Source organism: Dipodomys ordii, unplaced genomic scaffold (genome assembly GCF_000151885.1).
Source record: "Dipodomys ordii isolate 6190 unplaced genomic scaffold, Dord_2.0 Scaffold37, whole genome shotgun sequence".
Taxonomy (NCBI): domain Eukaryota; kingdom Metazoa; phylum Chordata; class Mammalia; order Rodentia; family Heteromyidae; genus Dipodomys; species Dipodomys ordii.
In genome coordinates this window covers 13,722,070-13,746,358 of record NW_012267253.1, presented here as the reverse complement: position 1 = coordinate 13,746,358, position 24,289 = coordinate 13,722,070, and the positions used below count along the sequence as shown (strand labels likewise).

The window sequence follows — 24,289 nt, the reverse complement described above, 5'->3', positions numbered from 1 at the left end:
AGGTCCCATGACTGATCCTCCATAAACACAACTACTAATTATGATCCCCATAGAGGACATCCCTACTACATGAGTCCCCTGGATCACCCACGGCTTGGGATCCCAGCTGTCCCAGCTGTCACCAATGACAGATGCAAGGGCATAAGACTCCGGACCTAGGTCTACCCCCCTATACTAACAAGAAGGAGCCTAAGATACACTTGGATTTCTCATTGTTAAAAGACTTGAGACTCTCAAGCCATTGAGGGGGGAAATGGAAAAGGAACTCAAAATGACGGAAAAAGCTGGGTGCCAGTGGCTCACACCTATAATCCTAGCTACTCAGGAGGCTGAGATCTGACGATCACGGTTCAAAGCCAGCCCAGGCAGGAACATCTATGAGACTTTTATCTCCATTAACCACTCAGAAAGCCAGAAGTGGCACTGTGGCTCAAGTGGTAGAGTGCTCACCTTGAGCTGAAGAGCTGAGGGACAGCACCCCCAGGCCCAGAGTTCAGGCCTCATGACCGACCCAAAAAAAAAAAAGTCTCAGACTTTTCTTCTAAGAAGCTAGGGTTATAGATGTGAGCCACTAGTGCCCAATTTACAGATGGGTTTTCTTTATGAGTACCCAACATGCCTAAGTATTAATGAAAAGCTAAGGTTTGTCAAGAAATAGTTCCAAATAGATATTTAGTATGCATATCTAAGCCAGTACCATGCCAAAGACTCAATTATAATTCAGTAAATCTCTCCCAACCTTGGGAGTGATTCTGACCCATGGAGAAGTCTTGGGGAGGATCTTAACGTGCTAAGCCCCCCTTATACTTCAAAAAAAATTTGTGCTAGTATAAAAATCACTCTATTGAAAGTATATTCCTTTTCTAATCAATTTTCCTATCATTTTCAAAAGGTGGCCTTCAATCTCAGCACTGGAGCAGGAAGATCACAAGCCTGAGGTCAACTTGGGTCCTATGGAAAGAGTCCATCTCAAAAAAAAAAAACGGATAAAGCCCACATAATTGTAACCCCTTGGTACATTATTTTCACAATAAAAATTTTAAAAAAGAAAAAAAAGGATAAAAGAAAACAAAGACATTTATATTAAAAGGAGAAGACAAGAAGGAAATAGAAAAGAACAAACATAATCCAAAAAAAGAGAATACTCAGACACAAAACAGGCATTACATTGACAAACTAGAATGTAGGGGTCCATCCAATAGCCAGCCACAATATTGGTAAATGCTGGCCTCTGAAGCCAATTCAAGTCAACAAGGATGTGTTCTATGCCTTCCCTTCAGCAGGCCCACAGGGATGACCATGCTGAACAAGACCGACTCAGGTGTTCAGCCAAAAGAAAAACTAAAACTATCAAAAGGAGGAGGCTGCAATGCTTGGTAAGAAATGTACGCATTATCCTGCCAATGTAATTGTAACCCCTCTGTACAGTATGTTCACAAATAAAATAAAATAAAACTATCATCCTGCCTAGACTATTTGGGATCTTACAAAATTCTCTGTTCAGGGGCTGGGAAGGTGGCTCAGTGGTAGAGCGCTTGCCTTGCATGCATGAGGACCTGCGTTCGATTCCTCATCACCACATAAGCAAAAAGAAAAAAGCCGGAAGTGGTGCTGCAGCTCAAGTGGTAGAGCGCCAGCCTTGAGCTGAAGAACTGAGGGACAGCGCCCAGGCCCAGAGTTCAGGCCCCATGACTGGACCAAAAAAAAAAAATTCTCTGTTCAATAATCATTTATAATTTCCACTATGATTCATACCAAATCTATACCCACCAAAATCAGTGGGGCAAATTTGTGTTCAAAGGAAATGAAACCTTATTAAATCTTCCTTTGACACCATATAATCATAGTTTTGACAATTTTCTGTCATCTTCCTATTTGTTTCTCCTGAATTTCCTGTTCAAATAGCTATAATTTCTTTTGGTGGTGGCTTGCCAAAAATCAATAAACAAATTTTCTCCTTTATAATTTTTGTAATACACTCCACTGAAAGGAATCCATTCTCTCCTAAATGACTCGAACACCTTGCACATCTAATTTAAAGAATTTTAACAACATTCAAAATGAGGATGAGTAATAATGATTCAATTCTATAAAGTATTAATGTAAATTAGTAATTCTGGATACACTTCTATAATATAGTCACGAATAATGATAATTAACATGAGTACACTAATAGAAATAAGAACTGCTTGATATTTTTTAAATTATATTGTAAGTTTTTTCATAGCTTCACATATCTTTTTTTTTGGGGGGGGGGGTCTGGTCATGGGGCCTGACTCTGGGCCTGGGTGTTATCCCTCAGCTCTTCAGCTCTAAGGCTAGCACTCTACCACTTGAGCCACAGTGCCACTTCTGGCTTTTTTCTTTTTGCTTATGTGGTGCTGAGGGCCTCAGGCATGCAAAGCAAGCGCTCTACCACTGAGCCACCTTCCCAGCCCCAAGCTTCACATGTCTTAAGGATAAATAACATTTCATAAAGTCTATCATGCTAATTAGTATGGTGATTTTTGCTTAGGGCTCAAATAAAATAAGACAAAGAGACTGATATAAATTTACTTAAAGTTTTAATTCCCCCATACCCATTGCTTTATATCATCATTTTAGTCTTGAATGATACTTTTATTTATTTATTTATTTTGCTGGTTCTGAGGCTTAAACTCAGCCTGGGCACTCTCCCTGAGCACCTTTTGCTCAAGGCCAGAGCTTTCCCACTTGAACCACAATGCCACTCTGGCTTTTTCTATGATTTAATTGGAAATAAAAATATCACAGACTTTCCTGCCTCGGCTGGCTTCAAATTGCAAACCTCAGATCTCAGCCTCCTGAGTAGCTGGGATTACAGGTGTGAGCCACTGGTGCCTGGCTTAAGTCCATTTTTTACATGGGTTTCAGACATAGATACCATTTTCCTCTAGCCTAGTGGCATGTAAGGTTAGAGTAATGCATGGAATTAAGGATTTTATTTTCAGTCATTTCACAAACATGTGCACAATTCCTATATCACGGTTTTTGGGAACTTCCATACGGCTAATCTTAAAACCAAAACAGTTGGAATATCTCCTTATTCGTGTGTACTATTCTGAATTTCTGAGATCTGGTTCTGTTGTAATATATTTCTGGCTTCTTCTGGTCGTTTGCCATCAAGAGAGTATCAGTGTAGCAGATTTACCTTCTTACCCACAAAGCACCGCTGGCATGTAAAGAAGGATGTCCTTGGCTATGTCAGTTTCTCTGTGATTGTAAAGGTAATCTGGGCAGCTCAGATCATCCTAGGTGACTGTATAGGTTGTCTCAGCATGAAAACAAGTCAGTATTTTACCCATCAGCACTGTGGTAGCATTTGGCAAAGTTCTAAGATCTTTTCATTATTATTTGTACATTATTTATACATATACATATATATATATACATACATCAAAATGTATTATTTCCTCAACATTTCTCTTTTAAAGCTCCTTTTCTAAGTCTTAAAATTCCCGTCACTCACATCCTCTGCCCACTTGTGTGGTGTCTACTGGTCACTGTGTTCTTACAGTGGTGCTTCTGAGTGATGCTTTCATTGGTTTGTTGCTGGAAATTTTATTTCCTCTTTTTAATGGCACTCAGGAAACTAGCTTTTGAGGTTTAAATGAAAGTATGGAATTAAATAGACCTATAAACAGATCAATCATTTTCCATAAAACAAAAACTTCTCACCTAAAGAAAAAGCTGCCTTAAACTCAGAAAAGAAAAATGAGGCTCTAAATTATGTGAAATTTGAATTAATATAAATTAACAATAAAAAACAATTTCCCTTTCTCTCTTCTTCATTTTTTGTTTAGCTAAAGCACTTAAGTAGAACAGTATATTAAAAATAACAAATCAGTATAAAACCATATAAAATCACAAGTAAACAATAAACAGATTCTTCGAATCTCTGACTTACTGCCTCAGATCTATATTCTTTGTTGAAGATTAGTTAAGGAAGAGATTCAGTTATGGTCAGCTTACACCTTCATTCAGTCTTCTGTACTCAGACAGATGGCATTTCGGGGGTGCTGAATTTCCCAGAATAGATATCTATGAGCAAGACAACTCTTAAATCTTCCAAATACCAGGGTGTGCCCTGCCCCCATATGTGGGAACACAGCCCTAATTAGGCAACGCATTCTTCTTGCCTCCACATTTTCATTCTTACTCATTGTTCCAACAATCCGCATCCTGACCGCACCACTGGAATGAAACCACTCTTCCTAAAGATAAAACTTCTTTGAGTTTTATCCTAGCCCATCTTTTCTGCAGAGCATCATAGTGGACCTCTCTACCACCAGCCCCACCAAAACATGCAGCGATGTTCGTGCCTTGCTTGGCTTCTAATGCTCTTGGAGCACCTTTCCTTTTCCTCACTATTTAAAGGCAAGAGTGGTACATATGGTTCTTACATAGACTCCCATCCATTTTCACCCCACGTGCTTCCTTTGACTTCACACGTATGCTTCCTAGCAGGAGCCTGGTATCTCCTGCATCTCCTCACAGGTGTCTGGAGATGAAGCTCCTACAAGACTTATCTCATCTGGATCTCCATCCAGATTCTTCTAAGAAATAAGCTGAGGTGAGTGAGGAACAACTTTTAAATGCTAGAACCAAATTCTAACCTACTCTGGCTCTCAAGCTCTAGCTTTTCTTACCACATGAAGTACCTGCAAGACATAGGAGGCTAGTGGCCTGATGGATAAAATGAGCCATACAAGTGGGAAGTTGTAGCATAATGTGGAGAAAATGTTGTAGAAACAAAAACTGATACCACCTCAAGAAATCCAAGAGAACTCCATAGAGATGGCCGCACTGCAGTTATTTCTTAGATCCTGTGAATCTGTCCCACACAGAGACCTGGAAGGACACTAAGTAGCAGGACCATGTTCAGGGACATGTGAAGCACTTTTACAAAAGTAACATGATGGGAGCAAAACTGAAGGAGAAACCCAGTTGTGGTAGAATGACCAAAAAAAAAAATAAAACAGAGTGGACCACATAAGAAAAACATCAAATATAAATAGGCTGGTCTGGGCAAAAAGTAGCAGAGAACAGAACCTGCATCATCTTTAAACAAGGCAAAGACAGGTTGGGCCTGAGCTTTTTTTTTTTTTTTCTTGTCGTGGGTCTTGAACTCTGGGTCTGGGTGCTGTCCCTCAGCTCTTCAGCTCAAGGCCAGCACTCTACCACTTGAACCACAGCACCATTTCTGGTTTTCTGGTGATTAACTGGAGATCAGAGTCTCACAGGCTTTTCTCCTGGGCTGGTTTTGCACCACTATCCTCAGATCTCAGATCGACTCTTCCTGAATAGCTAGGATTATAGATGTGAGCCACCGGCACCTGGTGGGCCTGAGCTTTAGAATTGTCAAGAGTTCCAGAACCTAAAAATGTTTGGGGAAACTTTTTTAACTGACCTGGTTTGTCTCATTTTTGTTTGTTTTGTGCCAGGCCTGCATGCTGTCTCTGAGCTGTTTTTGCTTGGGACTGGCACTCTACCACTTGAGCAACAGCTCCACTTCCAGATTTTTTTCTGATGCTTAACTGGTGATAAGTGTCTCACAGACTTTTCTGACCTGGCTGGCTTTGAACTGAGATCCTTATATCTCAGCTTCCTTAGTAGCTAGTATTACAGGTATGAGCAGCAAGGCCACAGCCTTATTGTGAATTTTAACAATGAATTTGGTTAAGGTGAATGACAGGTTTCCTCACTGCAGTTACTGAATTTTGTAATAAACAAGTATCTCACGATGAAGAACAATCTAAATAACATGCTCCTCCACCAACCTCTACCATTTACAGCCTCCATGGATTGTCTATCATTATATCTATGTTTAATAACTTTCCATCAAGGAAGTGCTTCCTTTTCCTGACACCATGGACTTTTGTTTTAATGTATTCTAATTCATACTTAAATTATCCCAGACGTAGTAGTGGAAGTCCCTCTAAGCAGACACCTGTTATTTTAGTGTTTCCTTTATTCTTTGAGTTATATATTTATTTATTGGTAGTACTGGAGTTTAACTCACTGCTTCATGCTTGATAGGCAGATGCTCTACCACTTGAGCCATGCCTTCAGCCCTTTTTGCTCTGGTTATTTTTGAGATAGGGTCTTGCTTTTTGCCCTGACTAGGCTGGACCCTAATCCTCCTATTTATGTTTCCCATGTACCTAAGATAGCAGGGCGTGCCTCCACACCCAGCGTTTTCTGCTGAGATGGGGGACTCACAAACTTTTTTTGCCCCAGCTGGTCTGCCAACCCCCCCCACCCCCCTCCCCTTTGCCTACTACATAGATAGGCTGATAAAAGCATACCACTACATCTAGTAACTGGTTGGTACAGATTCTCAATGAAATTTTGACCTGGGCAGGCCTCCAAGCAAAATCCTTCTGAGCTCAATCTCCTGAATAGCCAGGACTGCAGTCATGAGCCTCTGAACCCAGCTTATTCCTTTAGTATTCCTATAGTTCCTAGCATGTGACTACATTCTAGATTCTTCTTGTCCTCTCTCTACCGTGTTCTAGAGTCAAATTTTTCTCTAAGGACTTCTGGTCTTGTGGAGAACAATGGTTCAAAACAGCTTTGTATGTTAGGTGCATTCCTTCTACTGATATATCCCTGGATTATCCCAATGAACAGAACAAGGAACTGTGTGTTTTGGCTGTGTGTATGTGTATGTCTTCATGTGTATGGTAATTTACCTACATATTTATCTGGGTTTATATGAAAAATTCTTTTAAGATATATATTGGGGGCTTCACACCTACTAAATCTGTATGTTTGGGGAAGTTTTGTTGTCTTTTTGGTTTTGCTTTGGTTTTGGTTGGTAGTGGGATGTGAACTCTGGGCCTGAGCACTGTGCCTGAGCTCTTCAGCTCAGGTCAGCACTCTACCACTAGAGCCACAATACCACTGCCAGTTTTCTGGTGGTTAATTGGCGATGAGTCTCATGGACTTTTCTGCCTGGGCTGGCTTTGAACCAGGATCCTCAGATCTCATCCTCCTGAATAGCTAGAATTACAGGCATTTGCCAGTGGCGCCCGGCTTCATTAGGTTTTTGAGCAGAGGATGAAATAGGAGAGATGGTGAAGACAAGAGACCAAATGGAGGCTATTGCAAACAAAAGCTGATGGGGGCAAGAAACAGGGCAGGAGCAGCGCAGGGACAGGACAAATTCCCCTGAACTGCGACTGACTGGACAATGGGAAACTGAGAGGGGAACAGCAGGCATTCAAGGTTTCCTACATTGTCACTGTTTTGGCTTACTTACATGGTAAACACTAAACAGGTGTTTGATTATCATCTCGTGTGTGTGTGTGTGTGTGTGTGTGTGTGTGCGCGCACACATGCGCGCACGTGCGTGTGCATGTACACACACGTCAGCTCCACCCCACCCCCCACCCCCACACCCCCACACCCCCGTGCACACACACAGTGCTGGGATAGACGAGCCAGGGCCTCATATTCTCACAGCGTTTTCTCTCAAGGCTGACATCTACCACTTGAGCCACAGCTCCACTTCTAGCTTTTTTCTGGTTAATTGAAGATAGAGCCTCATGGACTTTTCTGTTTAGGCTGGCTTTGCATCAGGATCCTCAAACCTCAGTCTCCTGACTAACTAGTATTACAAAAACGAGCTATCAGTGCCCAGCTCTCAACTTGATCCTTTGTGCCTATCAAGCACAAGGCCCTGAGGTTAAAACTCCAGTACTGTGAAGGGGAAGATCTAGGTGGCATTATACAAAAAAATTATTATAAAACAGAATTCTTGGTGTAGCAGTACTTGGCTTGAACTCAGGGAATCACTTGCTATTCTACCACTTGTACCACACACCCCCAAGTCTTTTTGCTTTATTGTTCAGAGTAGGGTGCCACATTTGCCTTGAACTGCCATGCTACCCATCTCTGCTGCCAAGTGGCTGGGGTTACAGGCTAACATATGTAACTCTTCCATGGGTTTATTTTTCATTTTTATAATATGGAATTTCTCAAAATGAGAAGGATAACAGGAATTCATCAATAGCAGGCCAGGCTCTCCCATAGATAAACATGGCCCAGCCAAAGTAACTGTACTTATGTTTATTGATGCAGCAAAACACAACTGGAAGGCTTTTCATTTTTAACCAAGAATCCAGGTCTGTAATAGTATCTCTTGTTATGCAAAAGAACAAGAGGACAAGGAGGAGGAGGAGGAAGAAGACAGGAGGAGGAAGGGGAGGGGGAGGAGGAGGAGGAAGAACTGTTAGTCTGCTAGTGATGGAAAGTCATTAAGATGAGAAACCACTTACCATCATTGCAGCATAAAACTCACTGGAGCATAAGCAAAATATATAAAAGAGATGTAAGAAGCAAAGTGAAGCTAAAAGGAAATGACCCTTGGACATTCTGTTATAACAGAAAGTCTCACATAAAAGTACAATCTAGAGGGGGGAAACCTTCCAGTATTTACATAGTAAAAGCAATTCATCAGTGACTTTTTAGACACTAAACCCACTGGGCCTTTTACCAAACTTATTCTGTCAATACAGTTGTCTACCTGACATCCTTCTTGCTCTTTATTTCCAAGGCATTCCACTTCTCTGGTTTATCTCTTCACCCCTGCAACTAGTCTCATTGTCCACAAGCACTTCCTTCTCTGCTGGTCTCTTTTCTCAAAGTACGGACTCTCCTCCTTCTTTTCCCTCCCTATACTGTCTGGGTTATCTCATCCACTCCTCCACACAACTCTAACTCCCACAGCTCTCTCCTGAGCAAGAGACCTATCTAGACATATAATAACACCTCTACTTGAATACAGGTATACATCACTTTAAGGGCAGGCCTACGTTGTGAGAACTGTGTCATTACATGGTTTTGTCATTATGAGCATCATAAGGTGTACTTTCCCAAACCTAGATGGTACATGTCAGTCACTCAACATGACCTCCTGCTGCAGTCAAAAGATGCAGCAGACATGAATTCTATCAGGCTGTGGCCAGAGAAATATGGCATGCTGTTGCTTTTCACTAAATAGTGTGTGTATGTGTGTATGTGTGTGTGTGTGTGCATGACATGTTCCAATACTGTGGCTTGAACTCAGGGCCTGGGCACTGTCCCTGAGATTTTTCACTCAAGGATAGTATTCTACCACTTAAGCCAACTTTCCACTTTGGGCTTTTTTACTTATTAATTGGAGATAAGAGTTTTACTGTCTGGCCTCATTTCTAACTGCAATCCTCAGATCTCAGTCTCTTGAATAGCTAGAATTATATGCATAAGCCACCATAAAGTTTTTCATACAACTTTTTTAAAAAGTATGATAAAATAACAACTAAAAGTCTGTATTACTCATACACATGTCAGTAACATAGTCTTTATTATCAAGTAGTTGCATACTGTATATAAATGTCTAAACTTTTATACAACTGGAAGTACAATACATTTATTTATACCAGTACCACCACAGACACATGGGTACCATGTTATACTACAACATTATGACAGCCAGGTCATTAAACTGGCTAGATGTCAGGAATTTTTCAGCTTCTTTATAATCATATGGAGGATGGGGTGTAAATAAAGGAATATCGTGTTGGTCTAGCAAGTTACCAGGGCCAGTTTCACAATGGAAAGGAAGGGGAAGGAAAGAAAAGGGAGAAGGGTAGAGGAGGGTGAAAAGCAAGGAAATGAAGGAAGGAAGGAAGAGGGGGAAAAAGGAAAGGTAGAAAGAAGAAGAAGGGAGGGTGGAAGGAAGAGTGAGAAGTGAGGAGGGAGGGAGAAGGGGCAAGGGGAGGGATAACATAATTGAATAGGATCACTAATTTATGTGCAGCCCATCATTAACCAAAATGTTATATAGCATAATACTAGATGTTCAAAGCTGAGCCCATCTTCCCCTAACCTTGAACCTGTTCCTATTCTATTTTAGTGAATTATAACCACTACCTACCTACTCTGCCCAATCAATCACCAAGAATCTAAAATCTCCAGAATATATTTTCCTTGCATGAGAGCATAATTACCTTCCATTTGTATTACTTCAAGTGGATTCTCTTTTCCAATATATTATCTATATTGCAGCCAGAGTAATTTAGAACCTAAATCTAATGATAGTTTTGGGGTTTGTTTTGTTTTGTTGGTATTGAGCTTTGAACTCCAGCCTAGTATTCGAGAGAAGAAGCATATTGCTCACTCCACAGTCCCTACAGCACAGAACACAATATCAGCTTAAGAAATCTTCATTGCAAGGCATTTTTATTCCACAAAGACACAGGTTCTTCATATACAGTCCCATACTCAAATTCATAATTGTCCCAGTACACTCATTTATAACAACCCCTCTCCACTCCAACCCAAGATCTCACACTGCATTTCATTATAGATTCCTTTTTTTTAATTCAGACAGTTACTTAATCCATTCCTGTCTTCTTTGAGAATGGTTTTTTGTTTTGGGTTTTATTTTTTTGCAAAATACAGGCCAGATGTGTTGAAAGATGTCCCTCTATGTGATTTGGTTGATTCCTTCATGATTAGCTCAAGGTCATGAATTTCTGGCAGGAAAACATGCTAAGTGATGTTAGAGAGCACAAGTATGTAAAAGAAGGCCTATGCAAAAGAAACAAACAAAAGCAGCCAGGAAGAAAGAGTATGCCACAATGTCAAGGGAAGAACAAGAAGGATGCTGAGAAGATAATCAACTACACTCAATACTAGGAAGACTTAAATGGGATGTGGCCTATTTTAGCTATTGGCTACTGGAAGTAGAAATCAGTTCATTATACTGAAGAATATAATGTATGGTTTAACCAGTGCAGGGCTTGCCTAACAAGCACTGAGGCCCTTAGTTCAATCCCCAGTACTGGAAAAAAGAAAAAAGGCAACAGTGATAAGAAAATAGAGGCACAATAGGGAGAAAACATAAAATCTCAGCACTATAATCTAGAAACGATCTTAGAAGGATCTTAAGAGATCACAGATGAAGAAAATGTCCCAGAGAAGTTACACATCTAGTTAGAAACAAAGTTGGTATAAAATTTAGTCCTACAGGAATCAATTTACCCTGTACAATGCCAATCACCCTCTTCAGAAAAGTATGGTATTAAAGGAAGAATGGGAAGAAGCCCTGAAGAAGGACTGATAAATCAGAAATTCATCTTCAGTGGGGGATCTTCCTAGAGTTTATCTTAGCCTTGTCTTGTCCATTCACTGGTCTCTATATCTCATGGGATGAGCTATAAATCCCTTAGTGATCTAGTCCCAACCTCCTCCTACCCATGAAGATTACTCTTCACAACACAGTCCCTCCTCTTGTTCTTCAACTTACTCTTCCTCCAGGGTACTCTTAGAACCTCAACCCTTGCACAAGCTGTTCCCTCCTTCTCCTGTTCCAGTTCTACTTGCCTGCCAAACTTCTCTTCATCCTTCAAAAGTCACTTTCTTGAACACCTCCGACTTCTTCCCTTGAATCTCTACTTTTGTGTTTGGGGATGATTCTCTTCTGGATGGGTAAAGACTTAACTTTGTTTAGAACTAGGAGGTGCTACCTTAGGATCTCTGCATACATCTGAGCTTCATTTCCCACTTCAAAACATTCCACCATATTTTTCAAAAGTTATCTTCAAAGATTGTGTATTTCTTAAAACAAAACGATACAATCAAGATCTTCCTTATAATTTCAAGCCAAATCATTGGAGAGGAATGTTCTCGGTCAAGATTGGTGGTGCATAACTGTAATCCTAATACTCAGGGGCAAAGGCAGGAAGATCTCAAGTTAAGAGGCTAGCTTAAACTCCTAGTGAGAGCCTAACTCATTCATTATGAGATGAGATTCTGTCAGGGAAAAAAACAAGTATTTCATTCATTATGAGATCCAGGGTGGCATTTCAACAGAAATACCATATCTTCAATGGTTATAAATAAAGCAGTAGAGGGAAGAAGTCAAATGGAATTTGATGTTCAATTTAAGAGCACTGAACAATTGGTCATTATTGCCATCTGTAAGAAGGAAGAGGAAGAAGAAGAGAGGAAGAAGAAATGGAGGAGGAGGAGGAGGAGGAGGAGGAAGAGGAGGAAGAGGAGGAGGAGGAAGAGGAGGAAGAGGAGGAGGAGGAGGAGGAGGAAGAGGAGGCTGAAAACCAGGCACTAGTGTCTCGTACCTGTAATTCTAGCTATTCAGGAGGCTGAGATCTGAGGATCACTTGAAGTGTGAAGCCAGCCTGGGCAGGAAAGTCAATGAAACACTTATCTCCAAGTAACTACCAAAAAGCTAGAAATAGAGTGCTAGCCTTGAGCACAAAAGTTTAGGGACAGCACCCAAGTCCTGAATTCAAGCCCCAGAACTGTCACAAAAGGAAGGAGGAAGAGGAGGAGGAAGAGAAGGAGGAAGCTGAGAGCAGCTCTTACAAAAACAGGGGGCCTAAAATAGGAACTGCCAGGTCCTAAGGCTTCAGGGAGAGATGATACTTACTTTGAGGTTGGAAGAAGGAAAAGACTATACCAGTAGAGAAATGACGTGTCATTTCAGGCAGCCAAAAAGGCATGTACAGAGATGAGCCAGCACTCCCTAGAGCCACCCTAACATGGCCTCTTCTGAGGCCATGGCACAGGAATCTTCTGAAGATTCCATGGCACATAAAATATATTTTGAATTTCAGCTCTATTTATATCCCTTTCCCTACTTTTTGTCCTCAACTCAGTATTCCTCATCTGTCCTCCCCTTTTCTATGAATCAAGAAAACTTTTCCCCCTTCCTCTTCCTGAGCTGCTGTTCATTCCTCCTCAGTCCAATATTCCCTCCTCTCAGATGATTTTCCTTAAAAGGGAAGTCCTTTGAAACATGGTTCCCTCCTCCGGGCTACAGGTGATTGGACTGGGTGAACATCTTGAGCATGCTAAATCAATTTTATTCTCTTTCCTGGGATTTTGGAATTAAGACTCAAAAGATTGATTCCATTGGTTTTATAGTTCCAAACTAGTCATGAATGCTGAGACAGATTAAAGAGGGAAACAGCCATGCAAAATGAATCACTAAGCAGCCAGCCTGGAGCAGGGGGGGAAAAAAGCATATTCTGTTCAGAGAACAGAGATTGAATCCTTATGAAGCTTGGGGACACTTGTAAGAGAAAGAAGTAAGAAAATCCAGCTGCCTGGCATCTGTGCAGTGCCTCAGAGACAGCCACACTCCCTGTAACTGAGGTCAAAACATGTCCATGTCACCTTGTAATTCCTGCTTTAATGGGCTTCTTTGAAAAAGTTTTGGTTTCTTGCAACTGAAGATCCCTTACTTAAGGGCTGGGCATCAATGTCTCATGCCTGTAATCCTAGCTACTCAGGAGGCTGAGAGCTGAGGATTGAGGTTCAAAGCCAGCCCAGACAGTCCATGAGACTCTTATCTCCAGTAAGCCACCAGAAAACCAGAAGTGGTGCTGTGACTCAAGTGGTAGAGCACTTGCCTTGAGCTGAAGAGCTCAGGACAGCACTCAGGCCCAGAGTTCAAGCCCCATGACTGACAAAAACAAAAACAAAAAACACAAAAAACCCTTACTTAGAAGACATCCTTTTTCTTATAAATCTTGTTTAACTCATACTTCTAAAAAATCAATTCACAATGAACCCAAAATAATGTCTTGGTGACATTGTTAAATGTCAATTAAGTGAAAACAGAATAGCCCTGATCTCCCTCTTCCATGCTGATGGTAAATCCCAGAATCATTCAGCTTCTACACTGAATCCGTCCATATACCTGCCTCCCTTTGAGGGAAGTACGATAAGATAAGAGTCCCCTCCCTCTGTTTTCCATACCATCACCCCTCTATTGACTTAACAGGCCCAGACTCACAACAGGACAGAAATCTATAAATTCATTTTCAAAAATCAATAATTTGAGGGATTAAATAAACCAAATATAAAGACTACAGTGATCGACTCCCTAAAGTTTAAATGGCTCTACTCTACAAATATACAAAAATCTGTAAGTACTTCAGAAGATCTAATGGCATTCTTACAAATACAAACCACAACCAAAACTTCTGATGTTTAGGTTATTTCTAGGTTAATTTTTTTTATGGTTGTTTCTATTTCTGGGCCTCCAAATATCCATCATCTTTGGAAAGACTAGTACCCCTGCTAGCAGAATTCAATGACTTGGTCATCCAATGTAATTTCATGGAGGAGAAAAAAAAAAAACATGAACAAGATGAAAGATAGAGATAGATGTGATAGCCTTTTGCCTGTTATGCTAGCAACAGAGGTGGAGGTCAGGAGAATCTCAGCTTGAGGATTGTCTGGACAAAAAAATTTATGTGGCCTCATCTCAACAGAAAAAGCTGGGTGTGACAGTATGTGCCTATCATCCCAGCTATGGTGGGGGTTTAAATAGAAGGGTCCAAGCTGGCCCCAACTAAAAGGTCTGGAGGCATGAAAAATATGGTAGAACAACTGCCTAGCAAGCATAAAGCCCTGAGCTCAAGCCCCCATACCTCCAAAGAAAGAAAGGAAGGAAGGAAGGAAGGAAGGAAGAATAAAGTTGGATCCCCTATCTCACATCCCATAAAACATTAATTCTAACTCAAAAGGAATTATCTAACTAAATGTAAGAATTGAAACAAATTCAAAAAGTTAGAAAAAAACACAGGAATGAATCTTTATAATTTGGGATAAGGTGATGGTTTCTTAGATATGACATCAAAAATACAAGGAACCAAAGGAAAATACATAAACTGAGCACCATCCAAGTAAACACTTTCATCAGACTGGTGGCTGAAGCATGTAGTTCCAGCTACTTGAAAAGTGGAAATTAGGGTCAACATTCAAGGCTAGTCCAAGCAAAAGGAAGTTCAAAAGACTTTCAACCAATGGCTAAGCATGGTGCTGCATGCCTGGCATCGCCACTATGAGGGCAGCACAATGGCTGGCCATTTATCCCCAGCCACACAGCGAAGCACAGAGAGAGGATAACAGCCAAGGCCAGCCCAGGCATTATGTGAGGCCCTACTTTGAAAATAACCAGTATGAAAAGGGACTAGCATGGCTCAAGTGGTAGAGTACCTGCCAAATAAGTGTTAATCCCTGAATTCACTCCTCAGTACCATTAATTTTTTTAAAAAACCTTTCCTGCTTCATCATAGGAAGAGAACTCACTGGAGAGAAAAAAAAATTGAAAAAATTAGCAATTAAAAACCCACATTTATGCATATATAAGAAGTCATAATGAGTCAGGCACTGGCAGCTCAGGCCTGTAATCCCAACTGAGACCTAGGGGTCATGGTTCAAAGCCAGCCTGGGCAGGAAAGTCGGTAAGACTCTCATCTCCAATTAACTATCAGAAAACCAGAAGTGGCGCTGTGGCTCAAGCGGTAGAGCACTTACCGTGAGTGAAAAAGCTCAGGGACCGTGGCCTGAGTCGGAGCCCCAGGATGAAAGAAAAAAAGTCATAATGAAGTCCATTATTTTGTATAGTTAAAGGGGAAAATACCTACATTCAGATTATATAAAGAACTCTTAGAACTCACAATATTTTTAAAAAGCCAATTCAAAAATGGAAAGGAGGCTGGGTACTGGTGGCTAACACCTGTAATCCTAGATACTCAAGAGGCTGAGATCTGAGGCTCACAGTTTGATGCCAGCCCAGGTAGGAAACTGTCAGAATTTTTTTTTTGGTTGTGGGGCTTGAACTCTGGGCCTGGGCGCTGTCCCTCAGCTCTTCAGCTCAAAGCTAACTCTCTACCATTGAGCTACAGGGCCACTTCCAGTTTTCTGGTGGTTAGTTGGAGATAAGAGTCTCATGGACTTTCCTACCGGGGCTGGCTTTGAATTACAATCCTCAGATCTCAGCCTCCTGAGTAGTTAGGATTACAGGCTTGAGCCACCAGCGCCCAACTGTTAGATTCTTATTTCTAGTTAAATCAAGAGAAAACCAGAAGTGGTGCTATGGCTCAAAGTGGTAGAGCACTAACTAGCCTTGAGTGAAAAAGTTCAAAGACAGTGCCCAGGCCTTGAGTTCAAATCCCATGACCAACCAAAAAAAAAAAATAGGAAAAGGAAAAGAATTTAAATAGGCATTTCTCCAAAGATGATGTAGATGTACAAATGGCAGTGTTTATGGCAACATGATGAAAATCATTAACCATTAGGAAAATGCAAAATCTTTCCATACCCAGTAGGATATGATCAAAAGAACAGTAAGAAGTCTTGGCAAAGGTGTGGAAAAACGAACTCTCATACACTGCTGATGGCAGTACAGAATAGCATGCTTTGGAAAATAGATTGACAGTGCTTCAAAAGATAGGACCTAGCAATTCTACTCCTAACTATACACCCAAAAGACTGGAAAACATATGCCCACTTCTTGCCAGTGCCTGTTGGTTTTGGGAGATATATATATATGTATGTATGTGTATGTATATATATATATGTATATATAATGGGCTCTCGCCTGTAATCCTAGCTACTCAGGAGGCAGAGATCTGAGGATGATGTTTCAAAGCCAGTCTGGGCAGGAAAACCTGTGAGACTCTTATCTCCAATTAATCACCAGAAAACCAGAAGTGGCGCTGTGACTCAAGTGGTAGAGCGCTTGCCTTGAGCTGAAGAGCTGAGTAACAGCGCCCAGGCCCAGAGTTCAAGCCCCACGACTGACCAAAAAAAAAAAAAAAAGAATAAAAGAAAAAGGAGCAGTGAGCAAAGTTTCAAATTAATAGACTATCAATCAAAAATGCAATGAACATATATATCATAAATATATTCATACATGATTAAAAGTCTGTTTTCTGGAGCTTGTCTCTGGAGCTCTGAAATAGTGAAGTTCTTAAAACACTGCTGCTAGAAACATGATCTGAGGAGCAGCAGCAGCAGTGTCGCCCAAGAGCTGGTCCCTACAGAATGCCGGGCCGCACTCCAGACCTACTGATACAGAAGCTGGGCTTCAGCAGGTAGCCAGGTACCTTTGTGAACCATGATGTTTTAGAAAGAAACTGTTTACTCTAAAAACTTTTTTTGGCATTTTTACTTAGGTGTTTTTAATTTACCTTTAAATAGTTATACAAAGGGGTTTCAATTCAATGTGTCAATTCTCTCAAAATGTTAACTACATTTAAGAGCAATACATATGTGTGGCCAAGTCAAAACTCTACAAGAGTAGTATGGCTGCTGAAGGCATGTGGTTCATGGGATAAAGGAAGCTATCCACATAGTTCTGGCCTCTGTCAGAGTGGAACAGTGAGTCACCCTTCCTTTGTGGCAAAAGCATCACTGCACGGTTATTAAAGAGATGTTCAGATACATGTCCTTGGATAAAGGGGAGGCCTGAGGACCACCCTGCTTGGAGATGCCCCACTGGGCAGCTTTTTGCTTCCCAGTCTCTCACTGGCCATTGATGTGGGTGAGACAGATGTGATCCCTCATAGCACAGAATAGTTCGGGGCAATGTCTTCAAACACTAAGCCAGTAAATGTTAGCCATAGTTTTCAAACAAAAACACGGCTATGCTTCTGAATTAAAAATTGAGATCCATGATGTGAGAAGAAAAAGTATACTCATGACAGTCACTGAATGGAGTAAATCTAGGGCAGATGGTAGCAAAGCCCATGAGGGATCAGTGACCTGGATGAGAACCATGATGACCTTGGTATCTCTGGTTATCTATACCAGAATTCTGGGCACACTAAGGATTTTTCCCACCCCGATGTCTCTGCACATGCTGTCTCCTCCATCATCACGTCTGCACCTGTCTACCCCTTCTCACCCCTCAGATGGCAGCTTAATGCATTTTCCTAAACAAGTACTCTGGAAACCTTACCACAGGTTGTTTCAAGACATGACCCAGTCTAGAACTTGTGACTACTCCCTTCTTGCATGTGTCACCATCCATATCCGCTTTGTTTCCTTCATGTGCTGTTGGCCTCCCCCCAGAATGCAAACTTCAAAGGAGGAAGAGCTGTCATGGCACCTGCTGTACCTCCTGTACCTACACATTTCATATATGAGTTCCTAGTTAATAAACCAATGAGGAAGGATAAAACTTACAAAATAAACCAGACGCCAGTGGCTAATGTCTGTAATCCTAGCTACTCAGGCGGCTGAGATCCGAGAATCTTAGTTCTAAGATCCTCTTTTTAATCTATCAAATGATCTATCCTCCAATTATCAATCTAATTATCGCCAATTAACTATCAAAAAGCTGGACAAGGAGCCGTGGCTCAATTGGTAGAGGGCTACCCTTGGCCACAAAAGTTCAGGGACAGATCCCAGACGCTAAATTCAAGCCCCAGGACTGGCATGCGCACACACGCACGCACACACACACACACACACACACACACCCCTTAGAGAATATTAAGAAAAATCACCAAATACACTAATAACTCACTAATAACAATTATAAAACCACTTATGAACAGACCACATGCTTTCATCAAGAGCTTTTGAATCCAGATATGGTAGTATATGCCTATAATCCCACCCACCAGGAGGCTGAGGCAGAAGGATATTAGTTTAAGGGAATCCTGGGAGAGCTGGAGATACTGCTCAATGGTATCACACCAGCCTAGCAAGTCTAAGTTCAAATCCATGTACTGAAATTTTTTTAAAAAAGCATGAGCTATATAACAAGACTAGCCTTTAAAAACAAAACAAGTTGGGTGCCAGTGAGTGGCTCATGCCTGTAATCCTAGCTACTCAGGAGGCTGAGATCTGAGGATTGCAATTCAAAGCCCAGACAGGAAGTCTATGAGACTTTTATCTCCAATTAACCACCAGAAAACCAGAAGTGGGGCTATGGCTCAAGTGGCAGAGCACTAGCTTTGAGCTGAAGAGCTGAGGGACAGCACCCAGGCCCAGAGTTTAAGCCCAACCACCGACCAAAAAATAAAAGAAAAACAAAAGAAAAAACAGAAAAGTTTCTTTCATACTCTTGTTCATGTTCTTGCCTGAGTAGCCACATAGGCTTTTTTTTTTTTTTGTGGTACTGGAGATTGAACTCAGGGTCTTGTACACACACTAAACAAGTACTCTACTACAGATGTACATCTCCAGCTCAGAATTTAATTCTTTACCTATCGCCATGTTTCTCTCATCCAAACAGGTCACAGGATGAATATAAATATCACATCTTGATATAAATATAAAAATATAAAAATCACATCTTGATGCCTTCATATGTATCTGCTTACTTCTCATCCTAGGCCCAACCACAGCAGTCATACAGCTCTCTTCAAAGCCAACAAGTTCAGTTGTATTTTCAGCACTAGATTATTTTAGCATGTCACAATTTAGACTTTAAAAACATTTTTTAATTAAACATCTCTAGTAGATCATTTCAGGTCATTGCTTCAACATTGGTGATGTTCTTAAAGTGAACTTGAACATGATTCCATGATGTTCTTAAAGTGAACTTGAACGTGATTCCATTTCTAGACTGAGTTCTAGCAATCTGTTTCAAGTACTCTTGAATAAAGCACAAGATTTATAGACTACTAGATAAAGTCAAAATGAGGATAAACTCATTGAGCTGTAGCTAGTCACACTTTGGTAGGAACCATCACATCCAAGACAAAAGACCAAAAAGCAGTGAGGTAGTAGCCTCAGGCCTTGGAATCAGACTCATCTGGATTCACATTCCCATTCTACAATCAGCTTGATAGTGACCAAGGGCAAGACCCTTAACCTCCATGCCTGCTGCTTCACTAGTACAGGAGTCAGCGGCACTACCTCCTCCCTCACAGGGTAGATGAAAGAATGGAGAAGATCAATCTGTGCATACATTTAGCTCATTCTTACTATCATGGAGCTCATATCCACTTGTAGAGGAAAATATTCAGAATGAAAGAAGGGCATCAAATTCACAGTAGCTGAGCAGCATTGGTCATAAAAGATGTAGGACATGAGGGGTGCTGGGCATCCTTTCTCTGACATGGCAGAAAGTCCCACAGCAGAGGTGAGACTGAAGCAGATGGTGCCCTGCAGGATGCAGATACAGACCCCCTGTGGTGGGCACCTATATTTGAATCACATAGGCACCTTGTATGTAATCTTCACAACGAACTATAAAGTAGATACCTACAAACTCTATATATTAGTAAGAAATCATTTTGTTTGCTCAGCCACTTAACTTATAGACAGAGTGGACAGACGCAGAAGAGAAAAGAGGAAAAAGCTAAGGGAAGAACAGAATAATTGTATTATATGGCAAGTTGGAAGAAAACAGCTCATGATTTTTTTAAGTGAATTAAGGATAAAATGCAAGAGAAGTGGGGCTGGGAAGGTGGCTCAGTGGTAGAGCGCTTGCCTTGCATGCCTGAGGCCCTGGGTTCGATTCCTCAGCACCACATAAGCAAAAAGAAAAAAGCCAAGTGGCACTGTGGCTCAAGTAGTAGAGCGCTAGCCTTGAGCTGAAGAGCTGAGGGACAGTGCCCAGGCCCAGAGTTCAGGCCCCACACTGGACCCAAAAAAAAAAAATGTAAGAGAAATGTAAAACTGAGAAAGCTGAACTCTGCTTGTGAACAAGGAGGAACTGTTTCAGTTGTGGTTTGTATGTTTTTACTTACATAGTACTGCTGCTATAATGAAGAACACTTATTGAGCACCAGCCAAAGTATGACCGCCCCACTCTAAACCTTTCACAGACATTATTTCTAACAACTCTGCAGTTTTAAATGTTGTCACTCCATTTCACAAACACACAAAGCTCTGAGAGGTAACACCAGTCAGTGAAAGCCTCCAGTAAATGGAAAAGTGGGGCTCAGACCCACACACTGGTGATGTTGAAGTCAGTATCCTTTCCCCTAAAATAGCACTGCCGATAATGGAATCCCTTGCAATACCGAGCTGAAATACGGGAGAATGAAACAGAAAGACAAACTATCCGGAGGTAGGAACTATCCAGAAGTGGGAACTACCAAGAGATGAGAAGTATCCAGAGGTGAGAACTATCCAGAAGCAATATTGAGATCCAGAGTGACAAGATCAAATATCTCAGCAGGAGTCACTGTGAAAACAGAAGGGGCAGAGAGTGAATTTATCATGACTTTTCTTTCATTAATGCCCCTTGTATATCATGTTCTGTTCACTGAAGCAGAAGCCACATCCCGCCCTAGTACTGTCCTTCCCTTCAATCCCTAATTTGAGTCCTACTGTTGACCCAATAGCAAGCAATGCTGTAGGTATTTGTCTCGTCACGTTTTAGCCCTTATCGGGGCTAAAATATGGCATCATTCTCTAATCTGTTATCTGCATTGAAAAGCAATCATTCAAGAGAATAAAATTAAGCCTCCATATCCAATAAATCACATTATGCCTCATGTACCATCATTTCTAAAAATCTGACTTAAATGCACAGCCTGTCAAAGCAAGAGGACATATGCTGAGCTCTAATGAGCTCTGCCAAATCCTACATCATTATGAAGGTTCTTCGTGATCTCAGAGGGCACACATTTCACAAAATGGAGTGTGTTAGCAATGTTGGTTGAGCTACTTTCTACCTAATATTCTAGACAAAGCTACACATACACAAAAGTGGTAGAAAATACATGCATATGAACAGGTATTTAAAATGAAGTGGACAATTACTTGTGCTCTCATTTGATACAATCAAGAGCAAAAAAATTTCATATTCATGTACAATTCAAAAAAATCCAAAATATTTCGCATTAAAACAGCTTATTATCCTCCTCTTAATGACGAACTTCAATTTATTCAGTAGAAAAATGGTAGAATACTAGGGTCTACCTACATTATGTCTACCATTCACATAAAGGAGTTGAAACGCATGAATGTGTGCTGTGGCTTGTGTAAGGCCTTGATCAGGTAAAGATATTCACATATGTAAGAAAATGCAAAAAAAAAAAAAAACCAGCATAAGCATTCCAATTTTATGGATCTTAATTACATAAAGGTCTGTAGTTTGTGGGTTTTAACCCACTAGGCTTCATTTTATTCCTTTTGGCAAAGACACAAATGTTAGAGAGCTCAGCACACCTGTACAGACTTAAGACTCAAACATCATGAAGAATTTAGCAGTAAAGACCTCTCTCTGAAAACAGATGTGCTATATGATGTCAGTATTCAGCGTAGACATCATCATCTTAATAAACAGAAGGTAAACTTTTTTCCTTTTCATCAATTAAAGCTCTCTACAAATCCAGTTATACAAATAAGTTCATTCACCTTTTCTTCCCATTTGAGTTTCTTAAGCACCCAAGCCAGATCGAATCCTAGCCCCACTAACCCAGCTGTCATACTGCAACGCCACCCTTCTCCCCCCTTCCGTTTCAACTGTGCATTTGATTTTTTCCTCTATTAAAGAAAGAACTAGGATTAAGAGTTCAAATCTTCAAAGTAGTTCAATGAACATTAATATTATCTAACCCCAGGGAATTTTCTGTTTAATTGCCACTCTCCCCTTTCCCCCAAAGGACATCTTATTTTGATGTTGTAGTGGAAAGCCCTGCACTAAGACAGACAGAGCAAAAACATAATGGGTTTAAATTTTTAAACATCCAACCTTTTCATGAGTCACTGTTAATCATTTGCACCTGTGACTCTAATAATCAGCCTAGCAATTAGAGAACCAAAATCTGCAGGCTGGAACTAAGGAAGGATGTCCCAGTCACACCATTACCATATCAGGGAGAGATGGAAAAGCTAGTTTATTATCTTTGGGGACATGAAGAAAGTTTTTACATGTCAGTCCCACCAAATCTTGAGGACATGAGAGCTCCTGGTACTTCAGTTCTTCATCTGCTAAAATGGAAGGTGTTAATATTTTTCTGTGTTTTCAAATATTAGGTTTTTACCTTCTATAACAACTGTTCAACTTTCCATCTCAAAAAACAAAGCTCAGGAATACAAGCATATTAGTAAGGGAAAACTGTCTCATTCATTACTCTCCCCACTGAGAAATTAGGACCATAAGACATTACACCACCTCCATCACTTCTTTCATTGTAAAAGGCAAACTTAGAACAAAAGCGGTAATATTCTGAAAATGAGATAGAAGATGTTCTCTGTCAATGAAACCCACAAATATGATCTCTGTCAGCTGAAGCCCATCCTCTGCAAGTCATTTTCTGTGAGTGGAGGTTCCTATCATGGACATTTCCTTGAACTGCCGGAGGCAAAAAGGGATTCCCTGGGAACAGCCAGCATCTGGACCAGACCTTGTTTGGTCAGAGAAGCTAAGGGGATAGCATAAAATACCCCACCCCCTTCAATTTAACCACCAGCGCCCTTAACACAGCTATTCACCCAGTGGAGTTCTTCAATCAACCGGTCCTGCACCTTCCGCTACCAAATACTGAGCATTCTGTGGGGAGGATTCTGTGGTCCAGCAGCTGCCAGTCTTTATAACCTCAGTGATGTGGTGAGAGATCCAGGTAGTTCGTGTGTGAGCGTTAACACACTGCTGGGTGAAAACATCAGAGAACAAACTCCCCGCCCAGTGCAGGGAGGTCCGAAGTGTCTGAGATAAAGATTACAAATTGCCTGTGGCAAAATTTTCTTTGGGATTTCTTTAGACTCCTCTTGTTTGCTGAGGAGCCCCTCAAGGATGCCACCCAGTCCAGCTATTGGTCCTAACCATTCACCTAGTAAGGGAGGGAGGAAGGAGACAGTTACCCCGTCCGTCCTTCCACTTGTAGCAGGAATGAACAACAAAAAGCAGGAGTAATGAGAAACCTCTCCCTCCCCACCTGCCACCACTGCCCCCCCCACCCCATTTGGGCCCTAGCCCTAGAACCAGCGGCTCCTCTGTAATTCCATGCGGCTCCTGAGAAGAATCCTTTATTCCACGGGGCGCCCGGATCTGACCCTCCAAGAGCCCAACTGGTCATTTGTTTTTCTTTCTCCCCACCCTTCCATTCTCCACCCCCCTGACCCCCCCCCCGCCCCGGCCTCTCCACCCCCTTACCTGATAATGTCGTCGTTGTGTCCCAAGAAGAATTTCTGGCTGTGCTCGCGGGTGTTGTACACCACCCCGACCCCAGCCACGAAGTAGACCACCTCCTTGCCGGCTGTGTAGTACAGGTTGTTGCGGCACTGGTGACCCCGGTACCCGTACACCCACTCCAGCCGCAGCTGGCAGCTGGGAGCTGTCCGATCCGCCATGATAAGCCGACCCCACTTGCCCCCCGGTCTCCTTGGGCGTGCAGGTCCGTGGCCCCCGGCGCACCGGGTCGGTCCTCGCCGAGGTTCGGGCTGCTGCGGACCTGCAAGGGCTCAGCGTGCAGCGCCGGGCGCAGATTTCCGCGGCGACGCACAGGCACAGCCCAGCGCGCCGGCCGCCACCATCATCTGCCGCCGCCGGAGA

The 24,289-nt window shown here is 41.7% G+C and overlaps 1 protein-coding gene across 1 annotated transcript in view; it reads right to left on the bottom strand.

Moving 5' to 3' along the window:
• Eml6 (echinoderm microtubule associated protein like 6) overlaps positions 1–24,087 on the bottom strand; it is a 256,723-nt gene extending 232,636 nt beyond the window's left edge. Inside the window, exon 1 of the mRNA XM_013017915.1 lies at positions 23,891–24,087. Coding sequence (XP_012873369.1) covers positions 23,891–24,087 — 197 coding nt within the window. The remainder of the gene's footprint in view (positions 1–23,890) is intronic.
• Between the last annotated feature and the right edge of the window lie 202 nt (positions 24,088–24,289).